The following is a 25,386-nucleotide window of genomic DNA, read 5'->3' as shown; positions in this document are numbered from 1 at the left end:
GGGACACAAATTTCCAAAAATGGACTGCGTCCTCCAGAAACTGCTATGGTGTGGAGACCACCCGCGTATAGCACTTGCCATGCTCCAAAGATCCGTATGGGAGGGAGGCATTGGCCTGCCCAGACTACAAACATACTACTGGTCCGGCCAGATGCCAGTTGTGAACGACATGCTACACAGGGATGTGTCTTTGCCACACATCAGAGCGATAAACACTGGCAGTGACACGCCCTCGGTGGAACTCTTTTATATCTCTACATGAGCTGGGGCCCCCCCATCCATTCTATCACACCTATCACGAATTTGGGTGGAAACGCACAAATATATAGGATGGGAAACGAAATTGACACTCATACAACCACTGTGGAATAATAGTTGCCTCCCCGAAATAGACAAGCTGCCCAGTTGGCCCAATTGGATAACACATGGAATAGCAAAGATCGGAGATGTTGTACGAGAGAACAAGATAGTCACATTCGAGACCCTACAATCCGATTTCTCTCTCCCGCCCACAGAACAATACCACTACACTCAAATGAAACATGCATTGCAAACCCACCTTTCAGACATGGTCAACATGCCCGAGTGCACCCCAGTGGAACGCACCATAGTGTCAGAACAGATTAAGCAAAAAGTCACCTCAACCATGTATAAGACGATCACCTCATTTGCCACAAAGAAATTAGCAAGCCTGAAAGCTAAATGGGAGCGGGATGTGGGAACATTACAACCAGAAGACTGGATCACTGCGTTAATGAACCCCCGTGAGGTAGCACATTGATGTTATTAATATTACAAGGTTCGGAAGGCTTGAGGCTCAGAATATGTAATGGGCTAGTAGAGTTGGGCACCGGGGAGAGCCGATCATTAGCACAAAGATGAACTGTATCAGAGAGTGTATCACTACAGTCTAATTCTGAAGATGAAGTAGGGCAGACAGAGATAATGGACTCGCTGTGATAGGGCATAGGCCCAATGGGTTCAGGCAAAAGGGCAGGCTGCAAGTCATTGACGGATTGAGCAGCCAATCTGGCTTTCCTGTTCTTTTGAATGCTCCTGATTAGCTCAGTACGAGACATGAAGGCAAACAGTAAGGACGACACAGAGCGCATCCTGGGAAGTCCAGAGGATGGACGTGACATGCACCAGACACAAACCAGCACTTACCGGCAAGTCGCGCCTGACATCTAATATAAGGTGAAATTAACTACAAAACTGAAGGGAAATGTAGTTCAGGCAGGCGTGCAGCGAGTATAACACATGCTGATTCAAATCTCCCAACGGGGGAAGGAAGAGGTAAGTTCAGAGAAGCCCTGAGAGAGCAATGTATAAAAATGACAAGGATTAAAACAAATCTCGAACAGCAGTAACAATATTGTAAAAACAAGAAAAAAACGACCTTTGACATGCGATGGAGCTGTTGACGGTATTGATAAGCCGTGGTTCCCCAGAAGGTCAAATAACTCCTTGGAGTCAGAATATGTGTTACTGTCCAGCCAGATGTTCCAATCTCCCAAGCATAGGAGCTCCTTGTATCTGCTCCCGGCCAGGGTAACAAAAATTAATAATTTCCCCAAAAATGTCCCTGCCGGTACTGGAGGTCCATAGCTCAAAATAACTTTCACTGATTGTGTGGGGGACACAGCGAGGGACATCTGGCCCATCTGGGAATAATCTGGCCACTCTAGGGCCTCGGGATAGGAAACAAGCAATGCAGTTCTATGAATTGCTGCTATGCCTCCCCCTCTCTTGCCCACTCTTGCTTTCGAGGGAGGGAGCTCCTATTGAGTGCCTAGGCTATGAACAGTGACTGCAGGGAACGTTCCATTTGAGCTGCTTGAGCCGTATGGCATATATGGTCACACAATAGGAGAAAGGAAGTTCAGAGTGATATTGGTAGATGCATATCCAACTGACAAGTTGAGCTACTGAGCTCTGAAAAAGAAACAGTAAGTGGCTGAACGGATTGAACAGTCATCTACGGAAGTAACATATAACATTCAGTGATCGCTCGGGCCTGTAGGTTTTAAGGTTCAAAGGTGATGAAAGGAAACAGTCGAAGATACAATTTGAGAAGTGGGGACACCGCGCCCCTGGACAAGGAAATTGAAAGTTACTTACAGATGCAGAGGAAAAAACCCAAACAAACGGAGCAAGTGAAAATTATAATTTTTTTCGGCACGTGCAGTCTAAATTATATAGTCAAGTGGTTGAAGTGTGACAGTTGATCCCTGATTCATTGAGGGCCGGGTCAGCCATTGAATATCACTATGGGATCAAGATATCTGGGCCCATTCGAAGAGACCTTGAAGAACATGTGAGTACATCTCTACTTGATGCATGTATTAGTCTTGAAGACGAAATACATGCATTGGAGGCCCCAGCATATAGGCTGAGTATCTCGCTGAGACTGTTTGACTCTTCAGGTGGCTCAGAGGAAAGAGCAAACCAAGTTCGTAAGAAGGGAACAGGAACAAACATCTTAGTACCGATGATTGCACCTCTCTTCCATTTCAAGGTGATGAGATGTTTAGTAGAGACTCCTTTGAGTGCGGAAAAAGCCCTTTGGCTACCTTAAATATAGTAGACAAGGTTATTAATGGATGACCTGGCAAACATTCAAGAGCAACAGCTACTAGCAAACAATATGCAATACCTTGTCCAAAAAGAAAATGAGAAGAAATATCTGATGAGATTGAATGTATTTTGACTAAAACACAGCAGAATGTGACCTCTGACAATATTGCAGTCGATGAGAACACCTACAATGATGACAGTAGAAATAAATCCAATAACATCAAGGGGCGATTTAAACCCACTAACAGGGGATCTAGAAAAATCCTGAGAAACATCTTAGGGGCGACTAAGAGGAGAGAACATAGCTGACTGCGTAAAATGCTGACTGAGTATCACAGACAATCATAGGAATAAAAGATAGTCAAATGATGAAACGTAAGACTTGTAAGAAGGATATGGTTCAAATTGGACATGGGACATCAAATGAACAAGACGTATAAAGTCTGGTCTCTCACAAATGCCCCTTAACGGAGCAAAAAAGTTCAAAAAAGCTAATAAAAGCAAAGGAATTGGTAGAGTTTTTCAAACGGAATCGATGATGAACAGCAGAGCTGGCGGCATAGTGCACCGACCGAGCAGTGATGGAGACCAGGATAACTCAATTACATTGACAAATGAAGTCTGCCAATCTTCCAGAAGATCAACTAACCAACTCCATAGGGTAGAGATCGTGAAACACAAATATACCAATAGTAAGAAGGGACAAGGATCAGTGTTCGAAAATGACTGGGATGTTACACTCAAAAGAGCAAGAATATGGTCCATCTTTAACACGAACCGTGAGTTAAGGTTGATTTCGCCATCTTGTAAGTTTGTTCACATGTTTGATGAAAGTTATTTTGGGAAATGTGCGATCCACTTTTATTCTAAATTGATCGAGAATCTGGTCTGCGATAAACAAGTAGAATTTTGGATGCATGGGTTTGAAAGCTATTATCCTAAGATAGATAAGGTTGAAAAGCAAACTAATCAGAGTGTAAATACAAATGGGAAAACAAACTTAACATGCTCTGTTAATAATGACTGGCAGAGGCAAGTTTGCTTTGAAAAAGAATCTGCGAGCTGAGCATGGCTCGCAACCACTCTTTCTACGTCAACCAGCACGCGACCAGGGTTTCAGAAAACGTGAATGTAAACTCTTGTTTTGGAACTTTAGAGGGTATAATAGCTTTCTGAATGCAAATATGAATATCTTCATTAGATATGATTATATTTTAATACAAGAGACATGGCTGAATGTGAATCCTGTACTTGAAGGGTGTATACTAGATACTAAAAAGGCAAAGAAAGGTAGTAAGGGAAGACCATTTGGGGGGATTTTTACAGCGATAAAAAATGCCAAGGTCGGATAATTCAAAAAAGAAACTGTTGTCAGAAGCAGTTTTGGCAACAGTAGTGGTTGACCAGCAATGTGCAAAAGATAATAGGGCGCTTACAATAAACATCTGTTTTAATCCTGTGCAGGCTAACATAGACTATGTTATTGATGGAATCGAAAATTTCATGATTGAATGGATGAATGAGGGAAATCCTAGTCCATTTATTTTTGGCAGTGATTTTAACTGTACCTGTGTCAATAGGTATAGTACAATTTTACCTAACCTCAAATGTTCGACTGTATATAAAAAATGTATAGGGGTTAAGTGGGGGAGACCCCCACATATATATTTACGGGAAATCACATTTTTAAAAAACCCAAACTTTTGGGAGTCGAACCTTAGGGTTCGGTAAAATCACTTAGAACCGTGTCAATATAGATATAATGTTTAAGGAGTTGAATATAGATACACCTTGTAAGTTGGGAATAGCAGGTAGAATAGATAGTGAAGCATGGTGATGTGTGGGCGAGATTGCTAGCCAGGTGGTGGTTTTGTCAAATAAACTCAGTAATTAATTTGTGCTTCCCTTGACCATACCTGGTCCGGAATCTCTACTGCTTCGGTGATTGGCTACATTTATTTGGCAAATGTTGAAGTTGTGACATCGCAAACTTTGAAGTAGTGAAAACCCGTAAGAGTGATCACGCAATGTTGGTAGCATTATTTTTGACTTTGGTGTGTGGCAAGGAAAGGTCCCAATCTGGATGCAAAAGCATAGAGTTTTGAACGCTTCCAAGAACAGAGCATCTCAATTCAGCAAAAACTCAAATAGGTAAACGGTCACATATATAAATGGTGGGATTCAATTAGTGAAGAGGACAAACCTCAATATTGTTCCCCCTCTGAATTTCCTAAAATACTATCAATGCTAAACACCTCTAATAACTCTCCTGCAAGCTGAGACAAAAAGGCCTTTGTTGATAAGAAGGGCAAACAGTTTAAGTAATCAGACAAAAAAAGCGCAAGATTAACATCATAATTAGTATGACTCTGAAATCAAATCAGCTAGATTGGAGGGAAAAAAATTGCAAAATGTCAGATACAGCAGAAATGTACAAACTGATTGACACTCCATAAAATCCAGAAATATTTATTCAAGAATCAAGAGCTTTTAGAGAAAATAGTAAATAAGGACGTTCGATCAATATGGTCGACGTTAAACCATAAAAAGTATGCATAGCTAAAAGAGCAGACTTCCCGTGTGGCTGAAGGTGCATGGGTTGACTTCTTTACTGTAAAGTTTAAAGACAAAGAAAGTCACTCTGCTGACACTCCTTATGTAAATAGTAGAACATTGTCTCAATGGTCACTTCAATTTTATGAGCTTGATATTGAGAATATAATAGGAAAGCTTAAATGTGAGAGCCTGTGACCCAGACAGCATGACAAATGGCCTGTTTAAAGACAGTTGTCGGCCGAGATTTTATTCATACTATTTACACAAGAAGTTGCCTCGGGTACTTGTCCAATGTCCTGGAATTGGGCCATTCTAGTGCCCATTGCTTAAAAAAGGTATAAGAGAAGAACTGGTGAGCTACTGCCCTATCGCATTGATACACATCTTTGAAATTATTAGCAACACTGGTATTAAAAGACCTTACATAGTGGGCTGAGCACACAGACATTCAGTCCTTTGCAGACGGGCTATAGAAAGGGCATTGGAACAGTGCTAAGTGCTTAGCTGTGTTTGCCTGTATGTTAGCAGGAGAAAGAACAGTACGAACACTGTATATGGCAGTCTTAGATCTTTCCTCTGCTTTTGACAATGTATATATATCAAGGCTGTGTGGCAAGCTAACAAGGAGGTGCCTGCTTCATAAATTACAGCTGCCATTTTTCGAATAATGTTGCAAGAGTCAGGCTAAATACTGATGGAGATCTGTCTAGAAGTATACATATGGAGAAAATAGTAAGACAAGGTTGTGTACTCACCCCAACCCTCTTTAATCTGTACATGTCAGATTTATGGGACGTGAGAAGTGGTTGGGGTGGGTTACCACCAAAATGTATCGATCTATGAATGAATTGTATACGTTGCCAATAAACTCAGGCAAATCCTATACACTGACAATACGTGGAAGAAGAAAGAGGACAAAGTATGTGTCAGTAATGAATAAGACTAAAGTGGTAGATGTAGAATCCTTTAATTACTTGGATATGGTCATTTCCTCTCTCTATCTCCCCTCATAGACTTTTTTCGATTGAAGGTTTCATCTATGGTATTGTATGGTATAGAACTGATTAACTTTTCCACCAGGAAATACTTGGACTCTCTCAAGGGTAACATTTTGATGCAGGCTTGGATATTTCAAAATCATTACCCATTAGTGTTGTTCGTCTAGAGCTTGGTTTACAATACTGATGGACTCAATACATGAAGAAAACTATATTTTTGTATCTGAAGGTTGTGAACATAACAAAAAACAAGTGTGCACTCTTATCTGAGTGAAATGTTAGAGAGGGAATCTAATCTATTTCTTAGTAAGTTGAAAAAGCGATGTGCTGATTTCATGAGAATGATGGAGATAGTAGATGGATTCTGAATGGGTTGCTAAAAACAAAATGAAACGTTGGGACTGGATAACAGACATGGAGGATCTTGACAGACTGAAACTATATAGAAACAGAGATTGTTTTATGTTCCTTCCAAAGAAATTAGATTGTGAGGGAAACTTGCAAAGACACAGAGTTGGAGAGATTGGTATTTTAGGTTTTGCTTGAATTGTCTGCCTACATTGGAAGTCATTGGACCACAACTTGGTATTCCACATGAACTTCGAAAGTGTCGACTCTGCAAGTCTGATTGTCAAGAGACATTGTATCATGTTGTTTTAGAATGTTTTGAAACAGTCTCTTTAAGGCTTACAACACTGGTCCTTTTCTACATTCCACTTCTTAAGTCATATCAAGGGACTTGAGCACAAGTCTAATGATGTGCACTCATGTACCTCTTCCTTTGGCATTAGTAAGACTCTTGAAGAAAATATTTGCTGAACTTCAACATGTTAAAGATCAGGGCGAACAGCTACTCATTGTTCTGATGCATGATGCACTTAATTGAGAAAGTAGTTCTGCTTTTTAGTCGATATGTTTTAAACTTTTAGACTATATTTAATTGGGTTTTTATGAAGTGTTAGCAAGATACTCCTTTTTATGTAGTGTTTTAATATTTATATTCCTAATATAAATTATATGTATAACTTATGAAACAAAACAAGAATGTATATAGATGAAGTTGTTGAAATGTGTATATTTTGGTTTGTCTAAGTTTGTATCTTAAATTTGGTGTAAGGTATCTTGTATAGCAAAAACATTTTTCTTTTGTATAATTTGGCTATCAAACAAGCCTTAAACACATTTTTAAATACAACATTCTTATTCATTACATATTTCATCATGTATATCATTAAAAAAATGAAAATATAAAAAATAAAAATTGATTTTAAAATTCAACAATTTTATAATTATAAACGGACAGAACACATTAATGTAGTCTTTCATACACATTCAACTGATTTTACAAATTCTTCCCATACATAAAAGGCAGCGGACGATACAACCACTGAGTCTGCTCTAAACAGAGTATTAAAAAATGTATCAGAATTCATAAATCTAAAATTCATGCAATCATTTCTATATCTTTTTTCATAGAAGGGTTTCATTTTACAACAGTTTGTTAAGACCGGTCTACTCATTTCTATTGCACATCCACGTAGACAGCATATACATTCCTCGCTAGTGAGACCATGCCAGATACCCATATACTCATTTGTCTGCAATCAATTCATGCATAATCTTATTATAAATTGTTTCATAGCTATAGAGCAGAGCTTTGTTAAATATGAAATAATTTTAAAAAATCAGTAAATGTGCCAGCATTAATGGCCTAGTTGTATCTAATGGGAGCTAATCTAATAAATCCAGACTCGGAATTCCGTTGGGCAGTGGTAAACAGGTGTCCATTCTCCTTCTACTGATGGAGCGTTATTGAGCCTTCTGTAGCCACCATCCAGCTAAACAGCCTGCAACCTGCAACCTTTGCTCATTCTAGAGGCAATACAGAAAAGAATCAATAGGCCACTCAAGAAGTAAGGTCTACACACTATGTTTTACTGAATAGAAGCAATTCAATATTAACCTTTCAGTTTGATGAAGCAAATAGAAAAAGGAATACTGGTTAGATTTTTTGTCTTGCATAAATGTTGACCAAGCAGGGGACGCAAAACCATCAGCTAGTGCATACATTAGGTAAGGTCAGGGATAATCTGGGATAATGGCAATGGTACACCAGGAGATGAAGCTGCTTGCTAAAGGTATGCAATTACAGATGATCAACAGAAAGGCAGAAGCTGCTAAGCCAATTAGCAAGTTTCTTATGAACTCGGAATAGCATAGACAGATTTTGCATTGGATATATTCCTATGTGAAAGATTGGGCAACACCTGCTTGTTCATTTTCTTTTCTAGAAAGCTAATGTGAGGACAGACCAAGTATAGTAACATCTTTGTCCATTAAAATCCAAGAAGTAAGTTTTTGAATCGAACATTACTGAAGGCCAATTCAAGGAGGTACAAACCAAAACTACCCTGACTCCTCTATGAGACCAACAAATCATGAGATTGCTTCAATAAACCTGTTAATCTCAATGCTGGCCAAATAAGAAAAGTTACTAAAACGATGGAATGGGTGTGAAGAGCTACCTAAACCTTCTCTTCATATTGGCAAAAATCTTAATATGGTCACATTCTCTGTCACAGCGATTGGCGGAACAGCTAAAGACTGAAATGCAAGAGTACACACCCATCCTCAATGATCAGACCTTTTCGACTACTTTGCTGACTCTACAATTAAAGACCCTGTCTGCACGCCCAATGCTGCAGGAACCACAGAGATCAGCATAATCATGCCCTGATAGTCCCAGACCATAATGTAAGCAAGTGATTGACAGCTCCTGGGTGAGAACATCACACAAAGCCTGACCGCCAAGTACTGACCCAAAACTTACATTTGTGGTCCGATCCCAGCTGTGATGATCCTATTTTCAACCCAAACTTTGCTTCTTTGGCTCTGAATCAGTGGCATCCTTTTCCATGAACTAAAGAACTAGGCGGCATGTACAGAGTATCTCAGATACATACAGTAATTGAGAATTTGGAGTATGCACCTTATCATCGACTCCAAACAATCTTCGAATTGGGACTATTTTCCACTCGACCCATGAGGCCACATTTGGCTACAGCCTAAAGCCAAGCTATCCCAACATTGTGGTTATTTCAAGGAAGGATTTTAATGGCCAGGCAGCACCCCTGTAACTGCATCTGGTCGCTGCTGAGTCAATGTGAATGCTAGATCCATGGCCAGACTTCAGTTCACCCTAAGCAAAGCATTACTTTAGAATGCTTAAAATCTCATTCACCTCACTTAATTCCTCAGAGCTAGTTTTTTGGTGGCTGAACCCAGACCACCAATGAGTGAACAGAGACAGCATGCTGAGCCCCATTTGCTGATCTCTGAAAGTGTCTAACCTCTTTCTTTGGGGTATGGAGAAAAATATGGTCACTTGTCTAAACTCGGTCATCTTGAAGCCCAATCATTATATTTAGTTGTAGCATAACATTGTGGTTATCACAGTGTCAATCTTCTTTTCTATTGGTTCTAAAATAGCGCTAGATTTCAGGATGTGCCTTTTTTAAACAGTGCATGATGGCCAGTGCATTGTATGTTCCCTTATCATCAAAGGCACCCTAAATATTTGATTCTTCCTACCATGTCAAGTAGTCAGTGAAGTCCACAGCGGACTCAATACATGAGTTAGGTTCAACAAGCTTTTTAGGAATTTAAGACAATGGTTAGGCAACTTAAATGGGGAATTAAATGAAAGTCTTCTTGTTTCAGAAAACTTGTCTCAAAGAAAAGTCTGTTCAGATCGCTACCCTGGTATAGCTCGGTCTCTTGTATACCACTTCATTTGAATTAATTTGTATCCTCTGGTGGGCTATCTTCTGTGGCCACAGGCTGAGTAGCATTATTTGTGTGCGACAAGCATTCTTGTTGAGGTTCTCAGGTGTTTCTTAGTAGTGTACACAGTATCCCCAAGAGGAGAGGTAAGATTAGGGGGTTTCTAGGTGTTGGGATAGGTAGTATGGTGCTTTCCTGACCATAGTGCCTGATTTGTTTGCCCAGCCCCTGTTGCCCCCCCTTACATCCCTGCCCTTCACTTGCACTTTCTCCTCTTTACCCTGCACTACCCTTCCCACTCTAGCACGTCACGTTTACTGAGACTGGCTCTTCCCCCCCCCCATCCCCCTCATTTTCGCACTTCTTGTTACTGTACTTGAACGATGCGAATGTCACAAGGCCTAGTAGGAACGTTTTTGATATATTTCTTCCTTGCCCTATAAATAAGACGACTTTGCATTCCTCCGTGCTGAATCGCCACTTGCTTATGCATGGGGACCTGACTCTACCTCTTACCTCTGCCCCTTGAGCTGCCTGTTGGCTAACCACCTTGATGTCTGGTCACACTCATTCCTCCTCCCATTACCCTGAAACAACCAGTAGTTGGATGTTGTCCCATTGACTGGCTCCCACTGAAACTGAGCCTCCAAAGAGATCCCCAATACCCTTCCTGTTCTCATTCCTCTTTCCTTTCTCCCACAACTTTTCCCTCTTCTTGATGTTCCTTTTATTCACTGGTGATTCTTCCTCCTCCTTGCATGCCTGCACAATCCCCTCCAGACACCTCGGCTCCTTAGCCGCACGTCCACCAGCTTTCTCAGTTGTTTCTACACCTCCAATACCCCCTGCACGGTCTGGTCTCTCCACGTCGTCTCCTCTTGTATTTCTTTTCTTCCATCCTCCTCCTCCCTTTCTGTTCGTACTCGTCATTACTTCCTCCAGTTTCTCTCCCCATCATTGATGTTACCCTTTTTCACTAATTGTGTTTATTCCGCAGCCTTGCTTGTCTGCATTCTCCCCTACAGCCTCCTTAATTCCTTTTGTTCCTCACACTCCTTCAGCCCACACAGACTTCCCACCCCTCCACTTCCTTTGGCTTTCAGTTCTTTCCAGACCTCCACCTCCCACTGCACTTTCTACTCTCTCCACACCTATCCCTCCTCTTTCACCTTCCCTTCTCTCCTCCTCTTCATGGACCTTCAGTTCTCCCTTCCCCCTCTGCATCCTGTAACTCCAGATACCTCTTCCTGCTACTTCACATTTTCTTTTCCCTTCTTCTAGCGCCTTCCATCACTCCACACCTCATCCTAACTCTTCAGTTCTTTTAACCTTTTCTGCCCCCTAATACCTCCTCCAGCACCTCCTCTGCATGTCTGCTCTCAACCTTGCATCTTTGTTACTCCCAACAGACATTGTACTTCATTTCATCCTCCTAGCATTTATATTTGGCTCACAAATCCTCCTCCTGCGCTGGGTTCAGTGTTTTGGGTTACTGCTATGGCGGATTACCAAGATTGTGGGATTTGGTGTGCAATGGACTGAGCCTTGAATAGGCTGGCCCACTACCGTGGATTCTTTCCCCTCATGTCAGAGTGCGGTAGCACATTTGTGGAACTCGTTATGGAGCAAAGTTGGGGCCAGCATTGGTTCTTCAGTTCACCTGTGGGCTGCATTGACAGTCCTGATTTTATTCTATTCTGGTTATTGTGCTCTTTGACTCATGTGGGATATGTTTGCTGCTCTACAAAAAAGAGCAAGCCACGAATACTTGTGATAGCAATTTTCAGGGCGATTCTTTCAGTGCCAGTGAGCAGAGCAAATACACTATGACAATCCTTGATCCCAGACGTCCTGTGCTGTGGGAGGGACTAGGGGACCTTGCCCATACACCACCTGGGTGACATGTGAAGTGGGTGTGGGGCCCAGCCCCCTGAATCGTCCACCTCCTCATACGCCCACTTTAAGAGCCAGGCAGGTGAGTTTGTCAAACTTGCTTAAAGCCATAGATGTACTTACAACAAGGACAACTAGGCCCAGGCCTAGGGTGGCAGATTGCCTGACGAGCGGCATTTTATTGCAGTTTAGTTTCAATTTACTGATTATCTTTTTTGAAAATATAAAGCCAATCAATCAGTCCGACTGATCCACACCACTGCAAATTATTTTGAGCGGTTAGCAGCCATTCCACTGACAAAGAAAGTCTTTGATGGCCAGACTTATATATATGCTTGATATTAGCAAATTATTTATTGTTAGGGTGACTTATGTTTATATTTTAAAAAAAGGGAAATGCGTACCAAATCCAGCGAGCTTTAGGGAATTAGTGATTCAGTCCTACAACTCTGACATGTAGGACCGATAAGCTCTTTGGTCATTCTCATCGTCCCAAAATGCTCTTTTATATGCAAAACAGCCAAAACCTCATTATTGTAATTGGTGCCACTACACATTATCTTTGTAGTTGTTTCTAATCAATACACACATACACTGTGTTAAGGAATTGCTTTTATATTCAAATACACAACATGAATGTTTTAAACCACATCCAAAAATTAGTGTTTACCCTTCATAAAAGTAAAGGATAAAAATGATGCATCATTTTACAATATTAAAGGCATGGCTATGCTTAAGTCAAGCACAGAGTTCCCAAGGGTGGCACTAAAATGATGTTCAGAAGCAAGAACTAATTTCCCTCCCCGGCCCCACATTTCAGAGGTCTATGGCGGCCCAAAAGGTGCAAGCATGAAATAGATCATAGAGAAGTTAAAATGGCAAAAAGTAAATTTGAATGAGCAAGTACATCAAGAAACCTGTGAAAGGATACCCAAAGCAATAGAAGGGTGAGAACAAAAACTGTGCGCCAATGGTACACACTGTTTCACAGCTGTAAAGGTGTCCATAAAGATAGCCGTTCAGCCATCTTTAAAAAAGCTGCTCAGTGCTAAGCAGCAAATGGCATCCATGATGTGTTTATCCAAATCCGTACAAATAACCTAATACAAAAAGAATGAATGAGAAATGACCACATTTATTTGACCGAAAATAGTAGGTATTTTAGTATGTATGGTGGTAAATAGGTATGGGCGGTGTAAGGGTATAAGTTAGGGTAGGGGGTGAGTGGGAGTGCAGGGGGCTCCCCCGCATTATAAAAAAAAAATTGAAAAAGCAAAATAATTTTTGCTTTTCGGTCCCAAAAACTAGGTAATTTCTCAATTCGTTTTACCCCCCCCCCTCCAAAATTATCACGGCTATCCATGTTTATCATGTGTCTTTGATGACATTCTGCTTCATGCTCATTACCACCAGGAGAACGAACTGCAAAGCATGTCACACAATGCATATTTGTGATGATTATTAGTAATCTTTTCATTAATTATATTTTAAATACAAGTTAGGACTTTTACTGTGAAACAGTACTCCAAACGACAGCAAGACATCTATATCTATACCCACACCTCTCAAAATGTATTATTTTGTTCCTATGTATTGTGCAGACCAATCACTCTACGGAGTTAAACATTATAAATGACCTTAAATGCAAGCTGGCAGGACCCATAGACTAAACCAAACCCACAAAGGTAATATAGTGCTGGGACGCCTGATCCATTTCTCAATTCTAATCTTGGAGTGTTGGGTATGTTGAACAATTGACCAAACAGCAATGATACAAACTGTATGTACCACTTCATTGTTATTAAAGGTGCCTGATTTGTGCAGCTATGAGGATTCCTGTTGTTTGCCACACATGAATGTTCATGGTCGCCCTTATCCATTACTCCACCGTGAGAATGCACAGCCAAAGCTTTCAAGAACCTTCCCCAACTGTCTTTATTATACTGAGGTGTTTATGCTGTGGGGGGTTCAGAAATGTGAGATGGACAACTTTGTCAAGATTTTTCATAAGATGCCATTTTATTAACTCAAAAGGGTTTGATGAACAGCTCACTATCCCTACCAAGACGAAGATGTCCCTGCCTATCAAAACCAACTAAAGGAAACACTCTAACAAAAGGTTTCTGTCTCTCACACTTGTACATACAACAAACTCAACAAGGTGAAATATGGTAACTCAGATATAACATAAATAACACTTATTTTCAGAACCAGGTAACTGTTTCTACTTGTAACCTGGGTGATTTCTCCTTCCCAGATTCAAATAAGATTTCAATGAACATTTCAATAGTATGAGGAAATCCTGTCTTGCAACACATTTCCAATACATTTTTCGCTTGCTCCAGCAAGTCTCACTTGGACTTGACCAACAGTTCAAAATATTCAACAAGTCTTTGGTCTCTCCAATTGTAGCAGAGAGTGCTACACAACTGTTTCTCTGAAAAGTATGTATGCTTCCACAGTTCTTCAACAAAATTACTTCTGTCAAGATGATTCTTCAACAGTTCGCAATATACTTGCATCAGCAATATTGATTTGTCAGGATAATTCTACAACAACTCAAAATGTGCTTTGGTGACCTTGTCACTTCTTCAGCGTTTTACCCACACTACAGTACATTACGACTTTTCACCTGGTCCACTCCCCTGCCAGGTCTCCAACTAAAAAGTCTCTTGCCCAGGTGTACTCGCCTGCCAGGACTAATGAAACTATGAACACTACTACAAGTACTTCTGTGGTATAGTTCTGCTTCACATAACTTATAAAAGTCTTTTGACATTCCACAACATCAGTTTTGACTAAGTCTTCAGGGAAAACATGAGACACATTGGCGCTGGTTGTTCCAGACTTGTGCTTGTCGCATGCAGTGCAGGTTATGCTCCTCTCCTCCTGAATAGCTTCTTTCAGAAGGGCAGGTTTCCCGTTGCTCTTGTTTTCCCACTCCTGCATTAACAAACTGCTGATAATGGATTTCTCCAACTCTTGCTCTTCTTTGGCTTAGGCAGTGCTTGTTTAGGTCAATTCCCCCTATTGCTTCTTTCTCCCCCCGACAATAGGGTCTAAAAACAATTAGCTTCTTAATTGCCTTTTTTTGCTTTGGCAATATTGGTTCTTTTTACCTTGATTTGCTATTGCCTTCCTTTGTCTTTGCCAATAATTCTGACCTCCAAAAACACAATGTTCGCCTAGTTCTTAAGTTGCCATTCTTCCACTTCTTATCAGCTTGGTATTCAAAATTACTGTTCTGCTTTATATCAGTTTGGCATTCAAAACTCTTTTGGGTCTGCAACTTTACTCTTTTTACATCAGTTTGGTATTCAAAATACCTGCCCCTGGCCAACAGGAAATCACGGAGCGCTCCGGGAGTCGCAATACACCAGTGAACTTACCGGGTAAGGCGTGCACGTCTGCTCGCTCCTCTACCACCAGAGCCCACCGTATTGTGGAGAAGACTTCTAAACTTCACACTTTACGCCACACGACCTCTGCAGCTTCGGCCCTCGGTGTGAAAGCTTTTAAAAGTAACACTTCCTGCTGCGCAACCTCTGCAATCAAGGTCTCTGAAGGTAGAGACGCTCTCAGAACTGGCATCCGTTCAGCAAATGAGGCAGCTCTGGTGTCTCTATGGTCCTTCAGCTTCAACTGCAATGTGGAGTTACAGCAACCGCTCCACCACCGACCTCTGCTCTCTATGGCCTGCACCTGAGGGGGCCTTTAATGCCTCCCAGTCATTAACACCATTAAGCTGCAACTTGCAGTCTTGTGCCTCTGCATCCCTCTTCTTCATCAGAGTACTTTGGCAATTGTGGGACTTGAAGTCCCCAATGTTCAGATCACCTTGTTCCACAGTTTCAATTTTACAATAAGCCACTAGGATGGTAGGGTCTCTGGGAAAATGTATAAAGGCGAGGTTTTCCAGTCCTCCTTGGCCTCCCCCACTCCTGTGATCTGCCGCAGAACACCACCCCAAGATCTGGAAGCATATGCCTTTCCCTGGCCACATGTGAAGGGTCCCAGGCCAGGTTTTCCTGGGGAATCCTCTCTGATTCATCACAATGCACAGGCAGAGTTTACAAATTTCACTTGTGATGTTGCCATATTTTAATGGCGTCCCAGCCAGAGAGATTGGAGGTACATCGGCTGCAGCAGGTAACTTGTCTTATTTCCAGTTTGCTCCCTGATAACACCAGAGCTGTAACCATGAGAATGGGGTTGAGTTCTTTTTATTGAACTTTTTTATAAGATGTTTCTGTAGCACATGCATATATTTCATTTGTAAACTTTACCATTTGACAAGACCAGATGTAGAAATGTAGTTGCAACAATATTACAGACCAGTCTAGATGCTTCTCATAGAGTGACACTAGGCAATTTGTGCGAGAAACCAGATGTTAACGTTGAAACCAAAATTCCTCATTTCAACCTTCTCTCACTTGCTATCAGTTGGAAGATAGCTAGTGTTCTTATCCCTTCCTCTAAAAGATTGTTTTCAGACTCAACCAAAAGTAGACAATTAGTCGTAAGATGCATTTAAGACAAATATACAATAAAAAGAAAAAATACATTTAGAAAAAACATGTTGAACTGTTGTGCACTGATTGGTTCTTATTTCTTTCACTCCTTTTGGCACAATCCGGGCATACAACATGTTCCTTGTTTCTTCTAAAACGAAGGCAGAGGGAATCACTTCATCCTCCAGCCAAAACAGATCAGATCTCTTGAGCCTTAATTGCGGGTATTCCAGAATCGACTATCCCACTACAGATTTTTTTCCAAGCAGCGGGGATAATGCAGTCATCCATTCATCACCAAAAATTCACTGTCATATGTCAGTTTCCTAAATGCCACATGTAAAGAAAATTGTGCATGATACGAAAATTATCCCCTATCTTATCTGTTTTGGCTGGAGGGTGAAGTGATTCCCTCCACCTTAATTTTAGAAGAAACAAGGAACATGTTGTAGGCCCTGACTTTGGGATTGTGATAAAAGGAGTGAAAGAAATAACCAATCGGTCCACAACAGTTCAACATGTTTTTTGTAAATGTATTTAAAATTTGTAATGTATATTTGTCTTAAATGCATATTTCTGTCCTGAGGAAGACGATCATCAGTTTGTAAGTTAAAACTAGATGAATTAGTCGTTGAAACTACTATTAAGAGATATCCGTTTATTAGAGGATTATTATTTATCTCTCTGTTCTTGGATACCTTTAGTTGACATCTAGCACCATTTAGTGATACGACAACTAGCACTTTAGCGAGACACTCAGCACTTTAGCGAGACATCTAGCACTTTAATGATTTGACAACTAGCACTTTAGCGAGACACTCGGCACTTTAGCGAGACACTCAGCACTTTAGCGAGACATCTAGCACTTAAATGATTTGACAACTAGCACTTTAGTGAGATACTCAGCACTTTAGTAAAAAGATCATTTGCACTTTAGATTAACTTTTATTATAATGAAAGAAACCTGGATTGATTTTAGCGATACCATGTTTTAGCATACATTTTTGAATAAATGAGTCATGTTCATGAAATGAATTGATCGTTATAATTCCTGACCTAGCGCACTCTCTTCTGCTTGTGCGAGTCCCTAATTCATATATTTGGTCTCCAGTTGTTCCGTGTGACATTACCCCTTGACGGTGCAGAGTCTGACAAAGGTGGAGTAAAGTTGGGGAAGGTGCATGCAGTTATTTGGGCCTAGGGCAGCAAAAAGCCTAAATACGCCACTGCTCAAAGCTACAGTATTCCTCTAACATCTAGTAAATAGGACTTGTTTGAGCAACCATGCTAGCCGTTCAATGGATTAGAAGCTTATCGTAACGTATGCTTTATTAAAGTACAACTTCCATTCCCTTTAATCATTTTTCAATGAGCACCTATTGTAGGAATGCAGTTTGTGACTTAGTCCTGCCGGGGTCATAAAAGATAATACACTCTGAATGCCCAACGGGTAGGCCTCAATGATTTTTATTTATATCACGTCTATGTAGTGGTTGCTACTGCCTCGCTCTACATTGCAATGTCCCTGTTTTATATATTGTTCTTGTTAGGTCTTCTTTCTCTGAAGTTAAACTAAATATGTGATAGGCTTTTTCTTTTTGGACATAGCTTCATGTATTCTGTGGAGATCACTGCCATCTTGTTTTAACCTACCAGTGAATCATCCACCTGCACGGCTATTTGCAGTTTAATGTGGTGTTAACACCCGATCGGGTGTTAAGGTCATTAGCACTCCAAGATCCCAAAGTGGCAACCGGGGGTGCTAAAAAAATGTTTTCCTTCGTTCAACGGGACACTTTGCGTGTCCCGTTGAATTAATGAAAATCCTTTCCCAAGATGGCTGCCATGGAATGGAAAGGTGGGGCTCTGTATGGAGCCCCTCTTCCCTTTTCATGGTGGCCAATTGGAGCGCTCAGAACGGCAGCAAGCAGTTGTGGGCAGTGCCCAGTGCCACTGCCACCAAAAGATAAGTGGAGGGAGCCAGGGAGGTTTATGTTTAAAAAAATAAATAAGCAAATGGCGGCCCGTGGTTAGTAGGCTGTCTGCGGGTTCTGTCGAATGCGGGCTGAGATCAGAGATTTCAACCCACGTTCTGTGAAATTCGATTGGCTGCCCACCCCACCCCACCCCACCACCTGGGTGCTAATGGTAATTTCACCCCTCTTGTGTGGCTAGTACTACTTTGAAGTGTATACCCACACGCTTCCATGCACACTGAAATGTGTTGTCCTATTCCATTGTTAATCATTACCTAATCACATCATCCTCAATTTTCGCTCTTTCAGAGACCGTTCAATACAATGAGCCTCATTACATGTTTGGTGGCATCCCACTGGTAAATCCGGCGGGATACTACCCAACGGTATTACTGTTACCGACACTCTACCCAAACACAACCACATCTCTTAAAACAGCAGCAACCCGCACGTACTTCACCACACCGCAACAACAAATACACCACACAGACTCCCACACAACAGCACATGACGGACTCAGCACCGAATACCACACCAGTATGCTCTGCGAACGGTGTTAACTGAACTGAAGCTGCCAATAGTACTTCACAGCGCCCTTGCTCTTCTCCAAACTTGTCCTACTAACACGCCTAACCTAACCTACCCCCTTTCGTTTCAGATCTGCCAGAGCGCCAGGGGACCACTCCGGTGGTGATAGTGCGCAGTACAAATATCCTTTAACTTTTAACTTACCAAACAATTCTGCCAGACCAAGTTAAGGGCTATAAATCCCCATTCCATTGAGTCCCGTAGGACTCCATGGATGGGATTTGCTGGTAATACAGGCACTTTTTGCCAATAGGGGGCCTGACTTACCTACAGCTCTTAGCTGGAGGAAAATCAGGCCCCTTAGCAGCAAACTCGGAGTTGGCTGGTGCAGTAACGTGCCGATAAACAGTATTACCAGCACGTTAATACCGCACCAGTCAACTTGGAATGAGGCCCAATGTCCATATTGCACCACTTTGGCACAATCACTGACTATTTACGCTTTTCAATGCACACCACCATACATTGGACCTGATTACAAGTTTGGCAGCGAGTAAAAAAAGGTGTAATTCTGTGACCGCCACTTTTGTTGTTGTTGTTGTGAAAATGGAATTAATGGCATTTTTACTGCACCGCCGAATTCAGAGCTTGCTGTTGAAGTAGGGGATTTACATCCAGCATCGACTTTAAGGTTAAAAAAAATAAAATCAGCAGAATGACTGCTCACAGTAATTCTGCTGCAATACTCATGGAGTCCTATGGATTTAAATGCCAGTTTCATCACTGGTGATCTCATGACAAACCCATAGGACCCAGTTGCGGTAACTGTGGAATTCGACCATCCACATGGCGGGTGTGCACTCGCCTGGGCTTTTAAAATATTTTTTAAAGAAATTGAATGATGGGAGATCAACCTCAGAAAATGTGTGGGGCTAAACCGCACACATTTTCCTATGCTCACTGCACAACAAACACATAGTCACGTGTACCCTGGGTGGACACAGCCTAGAGGTGCAGTCCACCTGTCATGTTCAGCTGGAATGTGACCGGCCCAGGTGCATGAAAGCTTCTTAGCAAGGGGGAAGGCAACACCTTCCTTCTGTCATGGCTAGCCTAATTAAATATCAAAGGCTCCATGGATCCGACCTGTCTATTGTTAAAAGATCAGCTGGTGGCAGGGCATACTGATGAAGGTTAATTGAAACAGGCCTCTGGGAAGCCTGATCACAGAACTGACAAAAGGGGACAGGAAACCAACACCTCTTCGATATGCAATGTGTCAACTTGAAGCTAGCTCCCACTTTTCTGTATGAAGGGCAGTGAATGACATGTCTGGGACAACTGTTTACAGTAGGCAACCCGTGCATGGCGACCCCCTTTCAGAGGGAAGAAATATGTGATCTGATGGAGACCAAAAGTCTGTTCTTGCCACAAACTTCGAGAGACCTGCACTTTGATCAGGAGTCACAGAGAGCTCAATTAACCAGAGAGACCCTTTGATCCACAACAGACAGGAAGATGGGTGGGACTTTGTCACCCCTTAGCTTTCCTTTTGCAAAGCACTCTGGTTATGACCTCACGCATAACAGAAGATTTTTGGTGTGAACCCAGGATTGGTTCATCAAGGTAGGCTAGGCCAGCACCACTCACTGTGGCCCATTTGGCTTTAAAATAAGGTTGAACGCCTCTGTTGGCAGATCTGAAGACTTTTCAAAGAGTAACAAGAAGAACTCATTTTGGACCTTGGCTGAAGGTACAGTCTGCTTTACAGCTTCCGCCAGTGAAGGAAGGCTAGGATTTTCATGAGGGAAGCAAGATCCCTCCTCTAAACATCTCCCAGGGAACAGAAGGAGATGCTGAATCCAGAGAACCCTCTAGCAGCTCCAGAACCGGTACCCAGCAAGCACACAGAGTGCTATGCTATGCTAGGCTCTGCGAGCAAGCTTCCAAGGTGGGAAGTGCCAGAGAGTCTCTGAACCGCAAGAAGGATAAGGCCATTGCCTGCAACACTCTCCTCAGCTTTGGGCTGTCCGCCTTAAAGGATGACACAAGCCCAGCAAAGAAACTCGGATGAGTGCGCTGACAAGCATCAAGCAGCGTCCACTTTTAAGGTCATTTTCGAGGCAGTCGAGCCCCTTGAGCTGCAACCGACTGCAAAGCTGACTGTTGTCATGCTGCAGTCCCTTACGCTGTCCGAGATGCCTCGACCAGTGCTTCAGATCCACCAACTAGCACCGAGACAATGATTCCTGCCCCCGAGCCGCTGTATAGGCCAGCCTGCAGTGGTCCGTCCAGCCTTGCTCGCCAAACTGCCTGCTGCCACAGCTGTCTCCTGTCTTGAGCTCTATCGCAGAAGCTGCAAAGTGCCCTCAAACTGACTCGATGCTGTGGAGCACCAAGAACTTCTACAAGAACAAGGTACATTGTGGTTCTGTCCTGCCGGTTCTTCTGCGAAGGCCCCGAGCTAAATTGTGTGACTCATTGCTCCCTTTGGGCTGAAACCAAGTATCCATATAGACATTGGGATTCATTACTACCGACTACCCTCTTGTCAGTATCCAGAGTCCATCCCCTTTCCTTCTTGAAACTCTGTCCTCTGTATTCCTTTACAGGGTAGGTTGTATTTTGTAGCGTTGCTTAAACTGTCTGTTGTGATAATAATAAAGTAGATATTTTTATACAACCTTGACTGGACAGTCCCTTTTGTCATTGGCTAATAATTGTATTTTCGCTGTGTTGCAACTAACCAAGGATCCATGGCCTTGCAGAGATGAGCCTGCCGTTCCGTCCACGTTACCAAAATTGGACAAGGAGGTTTATAATTTACTTGTGTTTCCAATCTGTTCGGATCCCTTCTAGTGTACTAGAGGTGTGGGGCTGATTGATGGTTTAGAAACCGATAGTCATCCCTGGACCACTGGTGCCACAGAAGTTGATTTGTCACAGTAACAGTGAACAATATTGGCAGCAGTTTGATAGATTTACCACTGAATTAACGCCAAACTTGTCAAGAGGCCCACTGTCCCTAAACATTGGTATGTCCATGATCTTGAATAATTTTCCTGCACCCGTGCTGCAATTTTATTCGTTTTTCCTATTCTTTCACAGAGCTTAGTTCACCCACTTATCCGTTTGCACTCTATATATAAACAAGTACAAACAAACATGCACTATGAACTGTAAAGAGAATGCTGATCTGTTATACCAAACCATATTAAAAAAGAACCTAACTTTTTGTCGTCCTCTCTTTCTGTGCCTTCTAGCTGGACGCATTCAAGAGGCCGTCCTTTTTAGAGTTGCTGGATGACCTGGAAGATCTTGCTGAGAGTCTAGAGTCTCACCCGACGGACAACTTAACCTCAGGATGATTTCATGGGAGAGCAATTTACCCAAAATCCGCTGATCAGAAGGAGCCTGTAAATTTGTACAGATGAACTGAAAAAATGTAACTCTGTGGCATTGAGCCAATATTTATTAAACTATATTTTTGATGCTTCAGTTCCTTGCCAGGAGGGCATAGTAAAAACATTTTTGCTAGCAAATATTTTTTCTTATATTTTAACCAACTTAACTAAGAAGCCGCAGAAGTGGTGGCTGTGTCCCGGAGCTGGAATGAGCAAATCCTTGAGGTATTTGGAATTTCCGGCATGGATGACCGAGCTTTGGTGGCTGGTACTTGGTTGTACTGCCCCATCTCCATTTCTAGAAGTTCATCAAAATGAGCCTTCCTTTCTGGCAATCTCTGGCCACAAAAGAACTAGTTTGAGTTGGCACGTGCTTTACACCAGAGAGAAAATGAGCTCAGAATCTCTTCCAGGACTGAGATTGCCACCTCAAAAACCCAAGAGTCAAGTCTTTCAATTTCTATGGAATTAAATAGATAACTGAACCATGTTTGAAATTGTTGTTTTTTTTATACAAAGAAATGTAGTTTAAAAAAAGCCACTGACTTCCAAGCAGAGCAATGGCGGTTGACTTCATTCTTTTAGGTTTCATAATGGGTGTTTTTTCAAGGCAGGAAATGTTATAAGAACATATTTGAGATTCCATTATCATCTTGGTCTTGCAACGTGTGATACTCTTTTATGTTGTGCGTAAACTACAGTAATGTTTATGGGCATCTACGCGTAGGTAGGTGGTGTGGTTGTTCTTGGAGATGCACTTTTGAGGGGTGAGACATAGCCCGTGAACAGATTTGTCTTAATTGAACATTTCTGAGTAGGGGCTCCATGACTTGTTTCTGGTTTGAGTCAGAGTGCTTGTGCTATGTACTGTGGGAAACTTCTTTTGGTGCAGCACTGTACATGGTTTGCATTGGTTTTGGGATCATGAGCCAGTGCAGTACTTTTATGGTGGAGCTATGCTTTGTCTAGTTTCTAGGTCCATTACCGGTCTTGCTTTTGTTTTCAAAGTGTGTGACTTTTGTTTTTTTTTTAAAAAAAAGGTATTTACCTATATTTGTAGAGTTTAACATGTGCCTGCCATTCTTTGTCTGATGTAGATCTTCAGTAATCTGTACATAGAAATCCTGAACCGATTGCAGCACCAATTAGTGGGGTGAGTGTGAGGATATCGTTTTTGAAACTTTCGTTTTTCCTTTAGTTTGGGAAGTGATGTATAGAACTAGAATGTATTGTTCTTCCTTCGTAGAGCCATTTTTTTTCAATTTTAATTGTGTTTTTTGTCTATGCCCTCCAGAAGGGTAGTCCATTAATCTAATGGTCACCAGCAATGCCATTGTTGTTGGGTCTTCTCATTGTAGAAATAAGACATATAACCCGGACTATGAGGGGGTTGATTAGTAAGCACTTGTATATCTTCAAAGGGTAGTATCTTGAGGGGCACAATGGCTAGAGGGTTGGCCAGCTCTTGAGGCTAATCTGCAGTGTGAATGTTTAAGCAATGGTGTTAACCAAGGCAGTCCCTGGATGCTTAAGACCTTGTGATAATTCATACCAGATTGCTGAATTTGACTTCCGTGGACTGGTTTAGGAGGGTTTAGCGCCATGTAGTCGCCACCGTCTATGTTGATATGGGGATAAAATACAGATTATTGTGACTTTAGGATGATTTTTTCTTATATAAGGGTGAAATAGACACACATTCAAATTGTGCTGGACTATTGTAGGGGAGGGATAGCAGAGGTTTTTCACAGACATATTCACATAACAGGCTATTGTACCCACTCTGGAACTGGTCAAACCTGCTTTCAGTGGGTGCTATTGGTTCACTGACTGTTTACCTGCTAGGATGATGTTACAAATGACGATGTCTAAGATCCTGATGATTTTTGGTAAAATACAGCCAGATCATGAGCACGACAGCTATTGGGGGAAATCAAGCAGAGGGCATTGGGGGGTAGATAAAGATGTTTTGGGGATTTAAAGTGGAAGTAGATTGGAGTGCAGGCTGGTTACTCCCCAAAAAAGGCAATTGAAGTTGAAATTCTCGAAAGAAGAAATCATCCAGAAAACTTCATCCAGTATCCCTATGGGATCAAAACAAGTCAATACGGATTGATGGGTCCTTTGTGGCAGCTGTGTTTTGTTGTAGTATAGTCTAACTTCTGTCTCATTGTGTTGAACTTTCTTCTATTGAGTAGGTTATGCATGTGTCCTTTGACGTACATCACTTTTTCATGCCACATATTCTAATTTAAATAGGTTGATTTTTTTTTTTAAAATGTTTATTTTAGAGGCAAGGTTTGTAGGCAAGGCTGAGCCTAAGTGGGTTTAGAAAGTAGTTGCCAGTATAGTTGTTTAATGCTTTGTTTGTTATAATTACGTTTTTATTGTGTTTCTGTTTGTCCATGTCCAGTCCCAAGTGTCTTGTCATTCTGTCTTGTCTTGTTTCAACTAAGTGATGACTAGTGAATGATTTGTTTCTAGCTGAAGGTCTAGTTAAGACTTATTTGTACTTGCAGACCAAGGTGCAGATTGCTCGATTCCAGTGACCGATGTTGGTGGGAGCTTATTCGTGTTTTCAAAGCCAATTGAGGAGAGATTAAATGCTGGAAGATTTGTGGGTTTCTGTTGCACTTCTTTTTCCATAAGATATTTAGGTGTTAAAAGTGTACAACATGGTATTGTGGTGCCAAGACAAAGCATCCGACTATCTAGTTTAAGGATGATCGCTGTTGAGTCACAATATTTTAGGCACGTTTTCAGTCTAGTTGTGGTCACAAATGATGACTGTAGCTTAGGGTAGTGTTTGTAAATGGTGCTCAGCTGTCCAAGCAGCATGCAATGAGGACTTTTTTCATTTCCTGTTTATTCAAAGAAAAGAGGACCATGTAGTCTTCTTAAAAGGAGAGATGTAGATGTTGCCAAGAGCAATCCGGTTGTAAGTATCCAAACATTTATCAATGTGGATCCAAATCACTGTTTCTGTCGGGAGCTCTATGACAGAAACCAATAGTATTTTCTAGGTGCTCTATATGTTGTCAGACCTGTGACCCCAGATGCTATGGAGAAAAATAATTTGCCCAGTTTGGGAAGCAGGGGATACAGTCTACATCCTCAGGATTTAACACTTTGCAATTTAGGAGCAATGCCCTATTTACTC

General features: G+C 41.6%; 1 protein-coding gene across 1 annotated transcript in view; it reads left to right on the top strand.

The window, feature by feature from the left end:
- Positions 1 to 22,716, top strand: part of LOC138471872 (dual specificity testis-specific protein kinase 2-like) — a 516,102-nt gene extending 493,386 nt beyond the window's left edge. Inside the window, exon 9 of the mRNA XM_069609731.1 lies at positions 22,086 to 22,716. Within this exon, the coding sequence (XP_069465832.1) occupies positions 22,086 to 22,190 (105 nt within the window). The 3' untranslated portion in view covers positions 22,191 to 22,716. The remainder of the gene's footprint in view (positions 1 to 22,085) is intronic.
- The last annotated feature ends 2,670 nt before the right edge of the window (positions 22,717 to 25,386 follow it).

The sequence above is a fragment of the Ambystoma mexicanum genome, chromosome 8 (assembly GCF_040938575.1).
Source record: "Ambystoma mexicanum isolate Mex_15411 chromosome 8, UKY_AmexF1_1, whole genome shotgun sequence".
Lineage (NCBI taxonomy): Eukaryota > Metazoa > Chordata > Amphibia > Caudata > Ambystomatidae > Ambystoma > Ambystoma mexicanum.
The sequence above is the reverse complement of the archived record's forward strand: the minus strand, read 5'-3'. Positions and strand labels throughout refer to the sequence as shown.